The 18,325-nt window shown below is 43.2% G+C and overlaps 1 protein-coding gene across 3 annotated transcripts in view; it reads left to right on the forward strand.

The window, feature by feature from the left end:
* luzp1 (leucine zipper protein 1) overlaps positions 1-18,325 on the forward strand; it is a 128,171-nt gene that overhangs the window by 80,606 nt on the left and 29,240 nt on the right. For all 3 annotated transcript variants that reach the window (XM_020926083.2, XM_055159497.1, XM_055159504.1), the window contains exons 3-4: positions 11,282-11,607; positions 15,509-17,669. In XM_020926083.2, coding sequence (XP_020781742.2) covers positions 11,476-11,607; positions 15,509-17,669 — 2,293 coding nt within the window. In that variant the 5' untranslated portion in view covers positions 11,282-11,475. The remainder of the gene's footprint in view (positions 1-11,281; positions 11,608-15,508; positions 17,670-18,325) is intronic.

Consider the following 18,325-nt stretch of genomic DNA (forward strand, 5'->3'; position numbering starts at 1 on the left):
GGGTGGTTTATTCCGATTTTAAAGCCGAAATTAATTTATTCCTAGTAGGGATGGGCATGATTAGTTAATTAATCGATAATTGATCATTAAGAATTTCATCGATTACGTTCATCTTTAATCAATAAACCGAATGTAGGTTGCTGTGCGTAGCGTGACCAAACATCCGGATCCGTACATATGTCTCTCTGCACTCAGAAGGAGCGAGACACAAACAGTGGGTCAGTCTGCAACGTGCCGAAGCACAAATGTGTATTTAACGATGACTTGTACAAAAATTCCACACTTTCCTTTGCATTCGGGACAAGTGTGAGTCCATGTGCACAGTGAACAAAGCAGCACATATGTTTCAGTGTCCAGTGGGAAAAAGCTTTACCAGGTGAGAGTCGCTCAATGTCGGTGACGAGTCCCCACCTCCCTCCCCCCGTACGGTGTCCTGGTTTTGACAAACAGAAATCTGGTCACACTAACCTGTATTCCACTGACTCATGTTCTTTAATCCGACAGAAGTTGAACCGCATCAGCGACACAAGTTTCGTTTCTGTGAGAGTTGCACAAAGCTGCATTAAACACATAATAATGTCGAACAGGCTGATGTGGCTCTAGAGTCGTTACGGTTTATATGTCGTAAAGTTGAATTTGTTTATGCAGATTAGTAGTGCAGATAGTAATAATAATGATGATAATTTTAATATAAAAAAACTTAATGATTAATTGATAATCGATCATTAACTCTCCCGACGATTGATTAAGAAAATTTAATCGAATGCCCATCCCTAGTGGCAGTGGTTTTTATTTTTTTCTAGATTTACTAACTGCACCCCATCTACAGCTCGCCAAGGCTCTTATGTTTACTCAGTTTCTTAGTAGTGCTCTGGCTTTTTCATTTTACTAAAAGTAGCTCACAGGAGGAAAATGGTTGGAGAATCCTGATGTAAACACTTAATTCCTAATGAAATTGATTATTCGGAATTAAACTTAATTTCAAAGTAAGTGGGTGGTTTATTCTGATTTTAAACCCGAATTAATTTATTCCTGGATCATGTAAACGTTTATTCTTCTTAAAAATAATTCCGGTCGTTCAGTTCATGCTCGTTGTGTCGCCGTTCTGACGCGATCCGGACGATCCGGCTCCACCAGTCCTGGCTTCGGACTTTCATCCACGTCTCTTTGGATTGTGAAGAATCCCTCAGTCATCCAGGTAGAATCCACGGCGAGGAGAAAATTCAGTTTGTCGACTGGACAAAAGTTAGTTTGGTTGAATTTCAAAATTGAGACTGTTAATTCTAAGGCTTAGCATCCCCCTCAGGTAATGCTGGGTTCACCTGGCTGCCCTATGTCCTCGTTCTGGTGCTTTCTTCTGCAAAGCCTTGGGAATCACTTGCTTCTGTCGACACCTAAGGTTAAAGCGTGAATGATTCCTCTTTTCTGCTAATCTTTTAGTGTCCTTTTCCATCTTCCTTACCAGTCCAACAGTAGCTGGCTCATAGTTGTTCTCGAGATGTGTCGTCAGGTAGAATCCATAGCGAGGAGAAAATTCAGTTTGTCGACGGGACAAAAGTTAGTTTGATTGAAGACGTTTCGCAGCTCATCCAAGCTGCTTCTTCAGTTCAACCAAACTAACTTTTGTTCAGTCGACAAACTGAATTTTCTCCTTGCCACATCTATTTGGATTTGTGAGCAGGATGCGGGAGTGCGCTGAGGTAGAGCAGCCTCAGACTCAGTTTGGTAAAATGGTAAATGGTCACATTTTTCTATAGCGCTTTTCCACCTTCAAGGCACTCAAAGCACTTTAACAACAAGGAACCACTCACCCATTCACACACCAGTGTACACAGACACTGTGGGCAATGTGGGTTAAGTGTCTTGCCCAAGGACATAACGACAGCATTCATCTGTGGGAGCTGGAATCACACCAGCCAACCTGTGGGTCAGTGGATCTGCCCACTCAACCTGTGATGTTTTTTATGTCGAGAGCTGGAATCAAATCACCAACCTTCAGATCAGTGGGCGAATGCTCTACCACCTGAGCTACTGCCGAAGAAGTTTGTCTTCTTCCTCCCTTCTCCGACACTCTTCCCTTTTCCTCCTCAGCTGACAGACGTAAAGCGTGAAGAGAGAATTGCAAATGCTGCGACTGCGGAAAAAGTTTGGATTGTGTTTGTGTGGCGTAACGACAAACCGAGATGATAGAAAAGCAGCTGAAGTGTGTGTTTTCTTCCAGTCGATGTAAATACGTTCGGGTCTCTGTCCAATCAGAAAACTTCTCCACCTCCAGACATTGAGTGGAATTAAATAAAGACGATTTACCGTGTTTTCCATGTAAACCTCAATTCAGAATTATTATTTCCACGTAAACTCGAAGGAGAACATTTAAATTCCGAACTATTTAATGCAGAACAGTTGATTCGGAATTAAAAAAACATAATGTAAACGTGGCCTTTGTCATATTTTTTACTTCAAATCACGTTCAGAGCTTCAACTACTTTCAAAACATTATGCCCACACGTGTTCGGCAGCTCCTCCCTGGACATGTGCGGTGGCCTGGAGGTCTGGTGGATCCGTCATGAAGTTGTTTGCGTTCCCAGCGGGTGTGTTTCCAGCTCTTTTGGGTCCCGTACTCTGGAGCTGGAAAACATTTAATAAGCTGCATTTGTGAGACTAATTGGACAAAGTGACTGTAAATGGGAGTTTCCTCATTCTGGAAAAACTGTGAGGGGGTTTCTTTGGTGGGGTTCATGGAATGATGAAAAATTAGGACTGTTGCCGTAGAAATTAAAGTCCTATACTCATCCATGTGTCTTGCCCCAGTACAGATATATTGTATAAACAGCTCTTGAGCTCAAAATAAGTCCACTGTGTTCTGTCTGCGTTTAGTTATAAAGCTTTTATTGTCCGATAATCAGTGTTCAGTAGCTGTTGTTAACTTTACCATGACGATAAAACTTTTCTCTGGTCTCTGGAGTTGTGAAAAGTGCTTATAAACTCATCGTGGTAAATAATTAAGATGTTCTGAATACATAAGGAAAGTGAGGAATAATATTGGACCACTGCAACTTTGTACTACCGTGTTTTTTAGACTATAAGGCTGCGTTCAGACTGCAGCCTGAAGTGACCCAAATCCGATTTTTGGCCCCTATGTGACCTGTGTCTGATCTTTTAATGACAGTCTGAACGACACAGATCTGATTTTTTCAAATGCGACCCAGGACACTTGGATATGTGCTCCTGAAACCGATACATATCCGATCTTTTGACATGCAACTTCAGTCTGAACGGCCAAAGTGCATTCATCCACCTACATGTTATCAACAAGCCACAAATGTCACTATTCTACGCTGAAGTAGGCGAAAATTGTTAATGAACTCCATGTCACTGAAGTGAAGCACATCTCCACTCACCACTCTTGACTCCATCTCCACATCCACACGTTCCTTTCAACGGACGTCGCTGCCGCTGTCCTACAAAACGCCACGGCTAAAACCTCGTCCTTCTCCTTCTCAATCTCCTCTTTAAAACAAGTAAGTTGTTCATGTTCTGGCTCCGGTACGAGAGGAACTTTAAAATCTCCAGGTGCTCAATGCTCACGTCCATGTTTGGACAACTTCCGTAAACACAGAGCACGCTCGCTGCGGTTGACGTCATCGTGTCTCCAGTGCACATGCGGGACACTTTCGGGCCGTTTAATGTTCACACTGTAGTTCACATACAAGTCGCATTTAATTGGAAATGTGAACGACCTCACAAAAACGTCGGATTTCACAAAAAAATCTCAATTGAGCGTTAAGCCCTGCAGTCTGAACGTAGCCTAAGATGCACTTAAAATCCTTTAATTTTCTCAAAAATCGACAGTGCGCCTTATGTATTAATTCTGGTTGTGTTTACTGACCGATTTTACTGATTTTATGTGGTACACTGCGCTCAAAAATCTGTCAAAATGTTTTAGTACGACTTTGGTAAACTACAAAAATCTGTGTATCATTTGTTCATTCGCTTTTCAAAATAAAACCAAAAATAACAAAATGATACTTGGCAGATACTTTTACTTGTCAAGTGAAATTAACTCAAATCATGATAAAGCTTTTTTAATTCAAGTCATCTTAACTTGACTAGACTTTGTTTGTGGCTTGAGGAACATATTTGTTTTAGTGTTAATGTCCTAATAGAAATCATCAAGATCCGTGTATAAAACATGGAGACTCCACACAAAAAGGCTCTTTGGGAATCGAACCTGAGATCCGGATCTGAGGCCTTGTTGATGCGGAGCGTGACCGACCGCTAAGCCACCGGGTCACAGCATTAGATCTGAAACGGCCACTGGGGAGAGTCATTTGTCCATTGTCCAGTGTTTGTCCAGCCCCCCTCGTCCCCCGGCCCCATCGGCCGATCAGGCGTGTGGACTGACCTGGCACGGTCCAACCAAAACGTGCCGCACCACTTTGGCTTTGCACGCACACCCTGTATCTGCTCCTCTGAACCTCTACTCTGCTCCTCTGACCCTCTGAACCTCTCCTCTGCTCCTCTGAACCTCTACTCTGCTCCTCTGACCCTCTGAACCTCTACTCTGCTCCTCTGACCCTCTGAACCTCTACTCTGCTCCTCTGACCCTCTCTCTCTGCTCCTCTGAACCTCTACTCTGCTCCTCTGACCTCTGAACCTCTACTCTGCTCCTCTGACCCTCTGAACCTCTACTCTGCTCCTCTGAACCTCTACTCTGCTCCTCTGAACCTCTACTCTGCTCCTCTGACCCTCTGAACCTCTACTCTGCTCCTCTGACCCTCTGACTCTCTCTGCTCTCTGACTCTGACCTCTACTCTGCTCCTCTCTGAACCTCTACTCTGCTCCTCTGAACCTCTACTCTGCTCTCTCCTCTGCTCCTCTGACCCTCTGAACCTCTACTCTGCTCCTCTGCTCTAACATTCTCCTCTGCTCCTCTTCTCCCTCTGACCCTCTTCTCTGTTCCATCTGACCCCCTGGCCTTTTCCTCTGCATCCTTTTACTCCATCTGACCTTCTCCTTTGCTCCTCTGCTCCTCTGACCTTCTCCTTTGCTCCTCTGAACCTCTCCTCTGCTCCGCTGACCTTGTTTTCTGCATTCTCTACTCCATCTGACCCTTTCCTCTGCTCCACTGAACCTCTTCTCTGCTCCTCTGACCCTCTGCTCCATCGGACCTTCTCCACTGCATCCTTTTCTCCTCTGAACCTCTCCTCTGTTCATCTGACTCTCTCCTCTGCTCCATCTGACCCTCTGACGGTCTCCTCGGCTCCTCTGCTCTTCTGACCTTTTCATCTTCTCCATCTGACCCTCTCCTCGGCTCCTCTGACTCTCTCTTCTGCTCCTCTGACCTTCTTCTCTGCTCCTGGCCTTCTCCTCTGCATCCTCTTCACCGTCTGACCCTGTCTTCTGCTCCTCTGACCTTCTCCTTTGCTCCTCTGACCTTCTCCTCATCTCCATCTGTCCCTTTCCTCCGCTCTTCTGACCCTCTCCTGCATCGTTCCTCCGAAATATTTCTCAAGGATCACAGATTATAACGACTGCAGCAGACGCAGGCTCAATTAAAAGCAGAAAATCCTGTCCTCAAACCACCAGCCCACCTCAAAGTCCCCATCTAATGAAAACATGTGCTCCACACTTCATAAACCGCTGCGGCGATGTTGTCTTTAATCCTCCTGTGTGTGAAAGTCGACCGTGTGCTTCCTCTCGAATCCCATGTACACAGCCATAGGTCTAATAGGTCTGTGCGTATTTCACATGAAAAGCTCCGGGCCTCCGCTGGAACTTTTTTACGAGACTAAACCAGCGAAGTGATCTGACAGAAGTGGCTTGGGCTTTAAAGGCTTGTCAACATGGCTCCGCTGTAGTTTCCGAGTGAGAATCGCGGTGGCATATTGGCGCGTACGCAAACTATACACACTGAAATGATGCAAATACAAATACAGATACAAAAACACACGTCTGACTTTAAGAATACATATTTAAGGACTCTCTCTGATCTGATTTTAGTACCTTTTTTTTTTTAATCTCGTAGAGCGCAGGATGCATACAGCTCCTTTTAAAGTAGTATTTTTCAACCTTTTTTGACCCACGTACTAAAATGTGATCAAATTTACAAAACGGTTCTATTTCTGTTTGACAGTGATGATTTTCTGCTCTGTCAACTGGTTCAGAAGTAGCACAGAACACTCAAAACTGGTAAACGTATCAATTCAATGCATATACAGTGAGGAAAATAAGTATTTGAACACCCTGCTATTTTGCAAGTTCTCCCACTTAGAGACATAATCTAAAAAAAAAATCCAGAAATCACAATGTATGATTTTTTAACAAACGCAGCACAACAGACTAATCCTCGAGCTTCTCCTGACACAAACCAAGACCTGGAGCTGCTCTCGTAATAAAATGTTGTTATTGTTGTCTAAATAAATAAAGCAGCACAAATGACCTTGACTTCCTGGAGATGTTCGCCGGTGTGTGTGGCGTGTGTGCGCTCTTCACGCTGAGGTTGGGGGTGAAGTGATGATGCGTGCAGGTTTGTCTCCCACGGGTGCTCGGGAGTGTGTGGGGGTCGTTAAAAAGGGGGGAGGGGCGGAGCTTAAGAGCAGGAAGTGGAGGTGGCCGCGTCTAAATGATGTATGAGGTCCGAGTGAGGCGATGAGTGCCGTCTCTGTTCTCACATTTTAGATTTCCTCTTATTATTAAGGTCCAATTTCTATGGGGATGTCAGTGTTCTTTGTCTTTGGGCTTTGTAATATTCCACAGTATGGCATTAGACTCGCCTGCAGGCAAGGCAAGGCAAGTTTGTTTGTACAACGCAATTCGTACACAAAGTAATTCAAAGTGCTTTACAGAATAAGAAATGCATTAAAATCACAAAACAAACAAATCAAAACATAAATAATCATCATGAAATTAAAAAGACAGAGAGACATTAAATGAGAGAGAAGAGTGCGGAATGAAAACCTTTGAGTCAGACGCAGCTAAACAGAATCCGAGCCTGGATTTAAACAGAGTCAAAAGTAGAGGCCTGTCTCGCATCTTCAGGATCTTCAGGTTCCAGGTTTCAGGGTCTGTTTACACGAGAACGCTTGTGGGTAAAAACAACGAAATATTTTATCGGAAGTGTCTTTTGTTGTGACAGTGACGGTGAAACCAGCTTCCAGAGTGGAAAAGTCGAATACGCTCCTCTGTAGTGTTTCCGTCTACACTGCCCAAGACGCAAAACTCTGGTCAGATCTGCTCACGTCGCGTACACGTTTACGTCACATACGTACAGTGCACAGAAACAAACATGTCGGATCATTTTCTGCTCTGGCAGCTCGAATAAACTTACAGGAGGCTCCCAACAAATGTAGAGAATCTGCAGAGATACTATTAGTGAACAGTAGGGATGGGCATTCGATGAAATTTTCTTAATCGATCGTCGGAAGAATTAACAATCGATTATTGATTAATCATTAACGTTTTTATATTAAAATGATCATCATTATTATTACATATAAACTGTAACCACTCTAGAGCCACATCAATCTGTTTGACATTATAATGTGTTTAATTCAGTTTGTTCAACTCTCACAGAAACAAAACTTAAAACCGCATCACTAATTTGCATAAACTAAGCGAAGATAAAACTACAGCTCTTGTGTCGCTGATGCGGTCAATTTCTGTCGGATTAAAAGACATGAGTCAGTGGAATACAGGTTAGTGTGACCAGATTTGCATTTGTCAAAACCAGGACACCATACGGGGGGAGGGAGGTGGGGACTCGTCATCCACATTGAGCGACTCTCACCTGGTAAAGCTTTTTCCCACTGGACACGAAACATATGTGCTGCTTTATACACTGTGCACATGGACTCACACTTGTCCCGAACACAATGGAAAGCGTGGAATTTCTTGTACAAGTCATCATTAAATACGCATTTGCACTTCGGTACGTTGCAGACTGACTGACTGTTTGTGTCTCGCTCCTTCTGAGTGCAGAGAGACACATGTACAGACCTGTTTGGTCACGATACACACAACAATCTACATTCGGTTTGTCGATTAAAATGAACGTCATCGATGAAATTCTTAATGATCAATTATCGATTAATCGACAAATCATGCCCATCCCTAGTGAACAGAGAAGGATCTGTGATCACCTCTGTCAAATTCTGGATGCCCCAGGTCGTCACAGGAGAGTCAGACGGATATGGACGAGACCTGGAGAACCAGTCGATGGTGGAACGACTTTGTGGAAGGAGTAACTGATGAAAATGTGTGACGTGAAAACTTCCATATGTTCAAAGACGCTCTTGTTGCTTTAAGTACAAACATACACAATCCAATTCCCCCACACTTTTGCGTACACACTATATGCACACGCAGATTTCCTCCCCAAAACACTTGTCTAAACGTGGAATAAAAAGTGAAAACACGACGCCACTTTTGCGTCTTCTGTTCAGACCATCGTCATATAAACGTAGCCTTAGCTGCATGAATCTGAAACGCTGACTCCTCGTGTTTAGTCCTGACTCTGGGCACCAGCAAGACGCCAAGACTAAACCAGAATTAAACCAGGACTACATCAGGACTAAAGCAGGAGGCCCGTCCCTGAGGTCCCCAGCGTGTGAGATGGTTCCTATGGTCAGATGAATGTTAAATGAATGCAAGATGTTTTTAATTTAATACATTAAAAAACCTGCATTGTTGCTTAGAGCAGGCACACCTCTCCACAGTAACTTAGCCTGGCCGAGTCACATATTTGTTTCCATGGACATATTGTGGAACCTTCTCAAAGCAATACCATCTCCGTGTAGTCATTGATGAGAAAAGTCTTACACTGTGGCTTTAAATTGAGCTTAAATTGGAGTTCTCCATTATTGTGACAGACTGTGTGTCATTGAATTTCTGTACATTTGTCCTTCCCCAGCTGTGAGGATGCTGTGGTTGCCGTGGTGATGAAAAAGGGGGGGTGTAATATGTGCCTCCGTCAGCAGAAGGAGACGGGGTGGATGCTGAGGGGGAAGGGACACGAGGCGAGGGACACGGAGCTCAGACCGTCCAAAACACACATGGTCAAACACGGGAAACAATTTACACAAAAGAATCATTCAAATCAAACTACTATTGTCTGATTATTTCAATACTTCGATTACTTTAAGGTGCATCATGTAACTTTTCTGGTGGAGCGTCCGTCAAATCCTTTTTTCAGGCAGAGCAATGACATATAGAAACAAGCAGGTGAAGGACCCCCTAACCGAAAAGTATATGGTGTTTTAAAGGTTTTATTGTTTACTGTTCATGTACTGTCATATTTGCAGCTTTTTAAGGCCCCGTTTACACCTACATGGGTATTTTTAAAAACAGAGACATTTCCTGTTTCGTTTGTACCCATCATCTCATCTCAAACGGTGAATTCTCCTCTGAAAACGAATCTTTCTAAAAACTCCTGCTAGAGTGGAAATTCTGGAAAAATACGGTTTCGCATTTGCGTGTAAAGTAAAATAAACAGAGTTCTAAGAGCTGATGCGCTGAAAGTGCGACCAGTTTTTCCCTTTTGCTCTGATGACGATGGAAGCATTCAGAGTAGACTCTAATCCAGGTGCCGCCCAGAGGCTTGGCGTAGTTATGACGGCGCTCAATGGCGTATTTATGCAGACCAATGTAGACGAAAACAACTTTTTTTGAAAACGATCCTATGTGCACGATGTTATTTTGGAAAACGGAGGGAAGGAAATATTTGTTTCTCAGCATACCTGGCTATGTTTAAATGTAGCCTAGGTTTATGCTGCCTCCAGTGGCCTTTGCAATCTCTCTGACAACAGGAGACTATGGACCAGTGGACTCACTCTGCCACTGCATCCAACAGATCAGTGTGTGGAGGCAAAACCACTTTCTCCAGCTAAACTCTGACAAGACTGAAGTCATAGTGTTTGGTCCACAGAAACAAAGGGACAGTGTCAGCAGTCACCTCCAGTCTCTCTCTCTAAAACCTTCAAATCAGGCAAGAAATCTAGGGGTAATAATGGACTCAGACTTGAACTTTAACAGCCACATCAAATCAATAACATCTGCAGCCTTTTACCATCTAAAAAACATAGCAAAAATCAAAGGTTTACTGTCTAAATCAGACTTGGAGAAACTTATTCATGCGTTTGTCTCCAGTAGATTAGGTCACTGGTCTCTCCAAACGAGCTGTGAGACGCTGCAGAACATCCAGAACGCTGCAGCTCGGGTCCTTACTCAAACTAGGAAGTACGAGCACATAAGTCCTGTGCTCAGGTCTCTGCACTGGCTCCTGTGGCTCAGAGACTTTAAAGCAGCTCTGCTTGTACAAGTCTCTCCATGGCCGAGCACCAAAGTCCATCTGTGACATGTTAGTGTCATATGAACCATCTCACACTCTGAGGAGCTCAGGGACCGGCCTCCTGCTGGTGCCCAGAGTCACGACTAAACAAGGGGAGTCAGAGTTTCAGGTTCATGCAGCTAAAACCTGGAACAGTCTGAACATGTGAGACAGACTCTACTTTGACTCTGTTTAAATCCAGGCTCAAAACATTTCTGTTTGACTGTGCATATGAACTGAAAGGTTTTCATTCCGCACTCTTCTCTCTAATTTATGTCTCTCTTTTTTAATTTTAATCTTCATGATTATTTATGTTTTGATTTGTTTTTATTATGATTTTAATGTATTTCTTATTCTGTAAAGCACTTTGAATTACTTTGTGCACGAATTGTGCTATACAAATAAACCTGCCTTGCCTTGCCTTGCCTCCAGTAGTTGGTGACATCACACAGCACTGCCCTGATTACAGCCAGTTTCTGATACAAACACCTGACTGCAGGGGCGGAGTTTGAAGTGTGGATATCTCTGAGACCAATCACACTGTTCCTTATACCCTCAGACCCCGCCTGTCTCCTCCTCCCCTCACTCTCCCCTTCAGTCCTCCAGGCACTGTCCAGTTTAGCAGCTCTATTTGAACTGTGGTTGTGGGTGCAGTGTAGGTGTTAAACTCCAAAATGTGAAGCAAAATTAGAATTTTTTTTGTACATTTTCAGTCAGCTCTAGTTTACTCAAATACTAATTAAGATATCCAAAATGCCCTCTGTGTATTTTTTTATTCTAATATGTCAGCAAAAAGAAGCAAGAAATGTATATTCAGCTCTTTTCATGTTTCTGTTTTCCTTATTTTATATGAAAACATTACATGGAGAGTTTCAAATTGCTGTCTCTGAATGTATTTATTTTTTCATATTTACCTGCAGTGTCTAAGCTTAACAGTGTGTCCTCTTTCCTCTCCAGATGACCTCCCCATCGCCTGTTCTCCAGTCTGACCTTGGACCGTCTCCGCCTCACCTCCACACCCAGTAACAGAGGAAGCCCCCATGTGGACCTCCCAACCGCCGCGCACCACCTAACCCGCCCACGCCACACCCAGCGCCTCCACCCCGTCTCCACCCACAGGCACAGGCAGAGGCAGGCCAGCAGAGGGCGCCATGTCGGAGCCCAAGGACATGACCCACCGCCACCTCCGGCACAAGCTGCAGAGCCTGGGCCGCCGCCTGGACGAGCTCGAGGAGGCCACCAACAAGCTCCAGAAGGCCGAGGATGAGCTGCTCGACCTGCAGGTAACGAGGGACTATCAAAGACGGCATCTACTGTATTTAAAACGATACTGTAACATGTAAAAAAAAAGACAAAAATGTTGGATTTTATAGCTATTTCGTTTAAAAGTCCAATATGTTCATGTTAGGATGTTGTTACCTTGTCAAAAACATACCTGGAGTTTTGTGTTTCGAGTGTTTTGTTTCATTCTCACATTTGACTAATCCTGAATTGTTGAGGTGTCTACATCCCCAAAACTTAAAATGCTGTGTTCCACCTCGTGATGTCATGAAGTGGTAGTTTTTCAAGTTAAGGCATTACACCTTTTCTACCTTCATGGAGTCCAAACCAGACCAAGCTACAGGTCAGAATGCCTGTTTTTCAAGGTATTTTTGAGGTATTACTTGTTAATGTAAAACGTAGAGGTGTTTAATGTCATACTGCGGAACATTCCAAGCAGAGCAATGACATATCCATAGAAACAAGCAGGCGACAGACCTCTTAACCGAAAAGTACATGGTGTTTCAATAGCATTTGTCTACTGTTCCTAGTCAAGTTTGCAGCTTTTTAAGTTTGTGCTGCCTCCAGTGGCCTTTGCCGTCTCAAGTAGTTGGTGACATCACACAGCACTGACGTTAAAAGCTGAAAGTTAAAAGCCACTACAAGAAAAACAGAATGCCTGTTTTTTGAGGTATTTTTGAGTTATAAAACCACCTGTAATTTGACAAATGTAAAGTAGAGCTGTTTAATGTCACACTGTGTAGGAGTGTGCAAAAATGTCGAAATATTGATATATATCGTATCATTTGATGTGATGATACAGTATCAGTATCGTGGGCTACTGTATCAATATATCGCCAAGAGTATTTTTGGTACATTTTACTTAATTATTTTGTTTTGTTGTTTGTTTAGACGAAGGAAACTCATTTATGCAGCACATTTAACATTTTTACTGTTTTGATGATTAAAATGTTTGTGTTTCATATGAACTTTGCACAAGAAGTGGTTTAACAAAGACATGATTTAGCCTTTATTTTCTATTAAACTGTATTGAATCGATTATGTCGTATCGAGTCAAAAGTGCACTGTATCAAGGTAGGTATTATATCTGCAACTTCTTAATGATACCCAGCCTTAATACTGTGGAACATTCCAGACAGAACAATGACATATCCAAAGAAACACGCAGGTAACAGACCTCCAACCGAAAAGTACATGGTGTTTTGATAGTATTTGTCTACTGTTCCTAGTCGAGTTTGCAGCTTTTTAAGTTTGTGCTGCCTCCAGTGGCCTTTTGCGGTCTCAAGTAGTTGGTGACATCACACAGCACTGACGTTAAAAGCCACCTTCTACCTTTTGTTTAGGAGAGGTTGGAAGTTCTAGGGCTGAAATTATCCAAATGATTGTTGTGAAGGTGTATGGGGCACTTCCTGTACTACCACATGACATCACAAGGTGGAACACACTGTTTCGCATTTTTGAGAGAAGAACTCAGTTTAAATATTCAGGGTTTGTGTGTTTAACATGTGAATGAAACGAAACACAACTCTAGGTCTGTTTTTGATGAGGAAACTCCATTATACAAGTTCCCACGGTCATGGAAATCCTGGAAAAGTTATGGAATTCTGTAAATTCAATGAAAGTTTTGGGAAAAGTCATGGAATTTTAGTATCTCTTTCACGCAACTCCAGCATTCTGTAAAGTTTTCATTAGGCTATTATGATTATTTCTGAACATCTGCACCTTTTGTTTAAAAGAGACGACAATAAATCCACTGACAGGATTTTGAATGTTAAAAAACTATAATCCCAAACCATAAGGTGAGTGGAAAGTGTGGGTGTAACAATATCCATGTCTCACGATACGATATCGTCACGGTATGAACCTCACAGTACGATATTTATTGCGATATTGTGGGAAAGCTCACGATATGGTGCTGAGGTTCACGATTTGAGACGTAACGATATCCAAATCTCACGGTACAATATTTTCACGATATACATCTCACAGTACGATATTTATTGCGATATTTTGTTGAGGCTAAACAGCTAAACCTGTTAATATGTGACTTTTTCCTCTTAAAAAGCCTTGACAGAACTTAATCCAAAGAACTAAGACTTAAAAGTGCTTAGAACTGTTATTTCTTCTTGTAGTCTGCACAGAAATGGAGCAAAGGATTATGGTCGATGTAGTTCTGTCTGTCTTTTTTTTAGATATTGCTGCACCTTAACTCTTCATTTAAGCAAAGAGACTTGTAATTCGATATATTGTGATGGTCCACGATATTATTGTGAGAACTTTGACGACACAATATCACGATATTTCGGTTGTTGTCACATCCCTAGTAGAAAGAGTTAACATTTCATATTCAGCCCTAAAAGTCTGATCAATTCTACACATGTAGGTGCCGTAAAGTCATGAAAAATTCACTTTAGGTCATGAAAAAGTCATGGAAAAGTTTTTGAAATTTTGTCACTGAAAAAGGTGGGAACCATGATTATAATAGATCAGAAAATAGGGTAATATTGGCCCTTTAGAGGACTTATGAGAGCTTTTAAACATGTGTTTTCCCCTTCTCATTTCTCCACTCACTGTTGTATTTAGAGTGATTCATGCGTGTCTGACTGTACTTGGTTCTCCAGTTTTATTTCCTTAATCAATGATACGCGTAGGGTTCAGAAATCCTGTGTAGCTATTTTGGCACAAATTTTAAAAAATGTTTTGAATAGGCACATGAGAATCTGCTCCCATTGGGCTCCGCAATTTTCCAACCAGGAAGTCAGCAGATGTTCAAATTCTAACACGATGATCCACAGATAATGACAGATTATAATTTTATAGCAGACACGAGCACATTATGTCTTCTTTAAACTTTATAGAACTCTGGGCAAGTTTGGGAGTAACTTCTTTATACCTTTTTACGAGAACATATGTGTGTACTTGGATGACACCTCAGAATGTAGTAAAAAAATGGGGCATGGTGGGACAGGCTCAAGAATTTAGTTTGGAAATTCAACACAACTTCGCAGCTTGGAGAGTCTGCAGGCAGCTGCTGTTTTGGCTGATTTCATAATTCAAAACTGTTTCAATTTAAAACATTATGAGTACAAGATATTTTCATAGAGGGAAAACTTCTGGATACTGATTTTTTTTTACCTTGTTTTACAGAGTGGCACCTGCTTGTCTCCATAGAGATGTTATTGTTTTGCCTAAAATGTTCCACAGTTTAGTAAAAATGATCTATTTTGCATTTATTCAATTGCAGATCTGTTTATTGCTCAAAAATACCTTGAACAATCTTGACTTGTAACTTGGCTTGGTGATGTATTCTCCTTTATGTTCATGGACATTTCAAAGTTTAATGCCATCCATCTTTCCATCCATCCATTTTCTTCCGCTTATCTGGGGCCGGGTCGCGGGGGCAGCAGTCTAAGCAGTGACTCCCAGATTTCCTTCACCCACACGTCCTCCAGCTCCTCCAGGGGGACCCCAAGGTGTTCCTAGGCCAGGCGAGAGACATAGTCCCTCCAGCGTGTCCTGGGTCTTCCCCGGGGCCTCCTCCCGGTGGGACATGCCCGGAACACCTCCCGAGGGAGGAGCCCAGGCTCGGGCATCCACCTCAACTGGCTCCTCTCGACGTGGAGAAGCAGCGGCTCTAATCCAAGCTCCTCCCGTGTGACTGAGCTCCTCACCCTTTCTCTAAGACACCCTGCGGAGGAAACTCATTTCGAGCGCTTGTATCCATGATCTCGTCCTTTCGGTCACTACCCAGAGCTCAGAGTTTAATGCCATACTGTGGAAAATATCAGGCAATGCAATAACATCTCCATGGAGACGAGAAGAAGTTGCAGTGTTAGGAAGTGATGTTTTGAATGTTGTTTTTTAGCCATTGATCAAAAAGACATGTTTCTGTTTTGTTTACAGGACAAGATCATCCAGGCCGAGGGCAGTAACTCCACCCTCCTCAGTGACGTGGAGACTCTCCGGAAGCGCCTGCTGAGGATCCAGGGCAAAGATGAGGAGGTCCGTAAGGCTGAGGACCTGTGCCGAACTGTCCGCGAGAAGCTGGAGGAGGAGGAGAACCTGACCAAGGAGCTCAAAGCCGAGATCGAACGCCTTCAGAGGAGGATGGGCGACCTGGAAAAACTGGAAGAGGCTTTCGGGAAGAGCAAGTCAGACTGCAGCCAGCTCTGCCTCAGCCTGAACGAGGAGAAGAACCAAACCAAGAAGCTCTCCTCGGAGCTGGAAGCACTTAAGGCTCGCGTGAAGGAAATGGAGGGTTCTGAGACTAAACTGGAAAGAGCAGAGCAAGCTTTGTCTATGGAACTTGAGAAGCTTAAAGGATTTACTCACACGTTTATGAGCGACCGTAAGAGACTTTTGGAAAAGCAAAGAGAGGACGAGAAGATCATTTTAAAGTTGACGGAACAACTGGAACAGCAGAAGATGCGTTTGGGCATTTCAGCGGATTCTGGCCGCGCAGACTACGTAAGATCTCGTATCGAAGATGAGCTTACCTCTACGAGCATTCTCACGAGTAAACTAGCTGCACGCAAAAAGAGTCTGGACTACTTGAAGTTGGCAGACGGGAATATGGTGAACAAAGCGCAGAATGAAAAGAATAGTTTAGAGGGTTCACAGGAGGAGGACAACAAGGTCAAAGAGCTCACTTTGGAAGTGGAGAGACTGAAGAATCGTCTCAAACAGCTGGAGATCGTGGAAGAGGACTTGAAGAACTCAGAGTCTAAAAATGGGGAGCTTCACGAGAAGTTTCAGATGGAGCGGAACAGAACAAGACAACTTAGCGAGCAAGTGGAACAACTCCGAAACCAACTGTGCGGGAAAGGACTCGGCAACGGAAGCGCCAACAGCAAAGTTGTGGAAAACGGCAAAGCTGAGAACGAAGAGATCATCGGTAAAGTCGGTTTCAGACAAGAGAAGCCCAAGTATCAAAGGGTGACAACCGTTTCTGAACCGATGTCGCCCAAACATCGCAACAGGGAAATGTCTCCTCAGCATAAGAGAGAAACCAAGCTCAAGAGCCTGTCGGAAGATGGTTCTCCTAAGGGTAGCCGAAGACCACAAAGCCCTCTGCATAAAGTGAGGAGGACCCCGAAAAGCCCAACTGTTACATCTGATAATGGACTGAAAGAAAGTTCATCAAGATTACCCACATATAGCTCCATGAATACCTCTCAGAAAGTGTCTGTACTGAGTCGCTACCCTCCAGCTGCTAATGACCAGAAGCCTGTGAGACCAGGCTTCAAGCAGCAAGACGGAGACTCCAAAAAGGTTCGTCCGGAGAAGTTTTCAAAGCTGTATGTTGGAAGTGACAGCGAATCGAACAACTCCGACATAGTAGCAGATGGTAACGCTAACAGTAATGCCGTGTCTGAAAAAGATATCGCTTCTGATCAAGAGTCTACCGAAACCATTCAGGAGTCTGTTTCAGTGTCCCTTACGTCTAGCATGTCCAAAGCCAATGGAGCCTACACAGCCTACCGATCACGTGTTTCTCCACTGTTAGCAGCAGATCAAGGTTCAGAAGGGCATTCGTCTGCGTCTGAAACGGAGTCGACAGGTTCAAGACCCTCGGAGCCTGAGCCAGTACTGGAAGCAACTACTACCCCGGTGAGCAGTAGAGCCCCAGCTTCTAAAATCTCAAGATACACCAATGACATGCACTCAGAAGGTTCCTCCTCAAGAAGTTCTTTTGATGAAGAGCTCCACAATCGGGCCCACCTGTCAGAGACGGGAGCCCAGGGAACACCACAAACCTTGTCGGGGATAGAGATCAAGAGGGTGTGCAGTCCCAGGGAGGCACTGCAGTCCAGGGCTGTTATTAAACCAGCCATCGTGGAGATTGACCGAAAGGAAATGCTCATCTCGGAACCATTCGCTGCCAATGGCAAACCCAAGATCTCCACAAAGCCAGTCGTGACCTCAAGCAGTAAAATGACCAGCAGTATCACAATCTACCCCAACGACCCCAGCTCGTCCAGGACCAGCAGCCGTAGCAGCAGTCTGTCCAGTGAGCCTCTGCCCACCAAGGAGCGACACACCTCCACCAGTAACTTCGTCATCAGTACGTTTCATTTTATAATTTTGTGTAGAATTAAAGTAAAGTAAGAAATGGTTATAAAGTTGCATAAAAAAGTAAAAGTCTGGTGTCAGACAGCTGGACTTAGGTTTAGAAACCAACCTTTCTCTAGCAACCAGGTAGCTTCATCAAAGCTCGTGTTGGTGACTATGACTTCCACTATCACATGAAAATATGATTTAAGTTATGACAGCAAAATCTGCAGTAAGAAAATACTTCTGCCCCATGGTTCATTTTGGCTAATTCAAAAGTGATCAAAAATACCAGGGTTTCCTTGGTATTGTAAATGCAACTAGTAGTACAAGTACTACCCACCTCTTCCAACACGCAACCCTTTTTTGTCCAATCCAAATGTTAACGCAAGAACAAATAATGTCACTATATACCATATTTTTCAGACTATAAGTAGCTCCGGAATATAAGTCGCACCAGCCAGAAAATGCGTAATGAAGAAAAAAAAAAAAAATAAAAATATATATATATATATATATATATATATATATAGTATATATATATATATATATATATATATATATATATATATAAGTCGCACCTGGCTATAAGTCACTTTTTTTTTTTTTTTTTTTAAATGAAGTCAGAGACCAGGAACCAACATAGTAAAATAGTAATAACAACAGAAG

Source organism: Boleophthalmus pectinirostris, unplaced genomic scaffold (assembly GCF_026225935.1).
Source record: "Boleophthalmus pectinirostris isolate CB_2022bp ecotype Guang Dong unplaced genomic scaffold, ASM2622593v1 HiC_scaffold_10, whole genome shotgun sequence".
Taxonomy (NCBI): domain Eukaryota; kingdom Metazoa; phylum Chordata; class Actinopteri; order Gobiiformes; family Gobiidae; genus Boleophthalmus; species Boleophthalmus pectinirostris.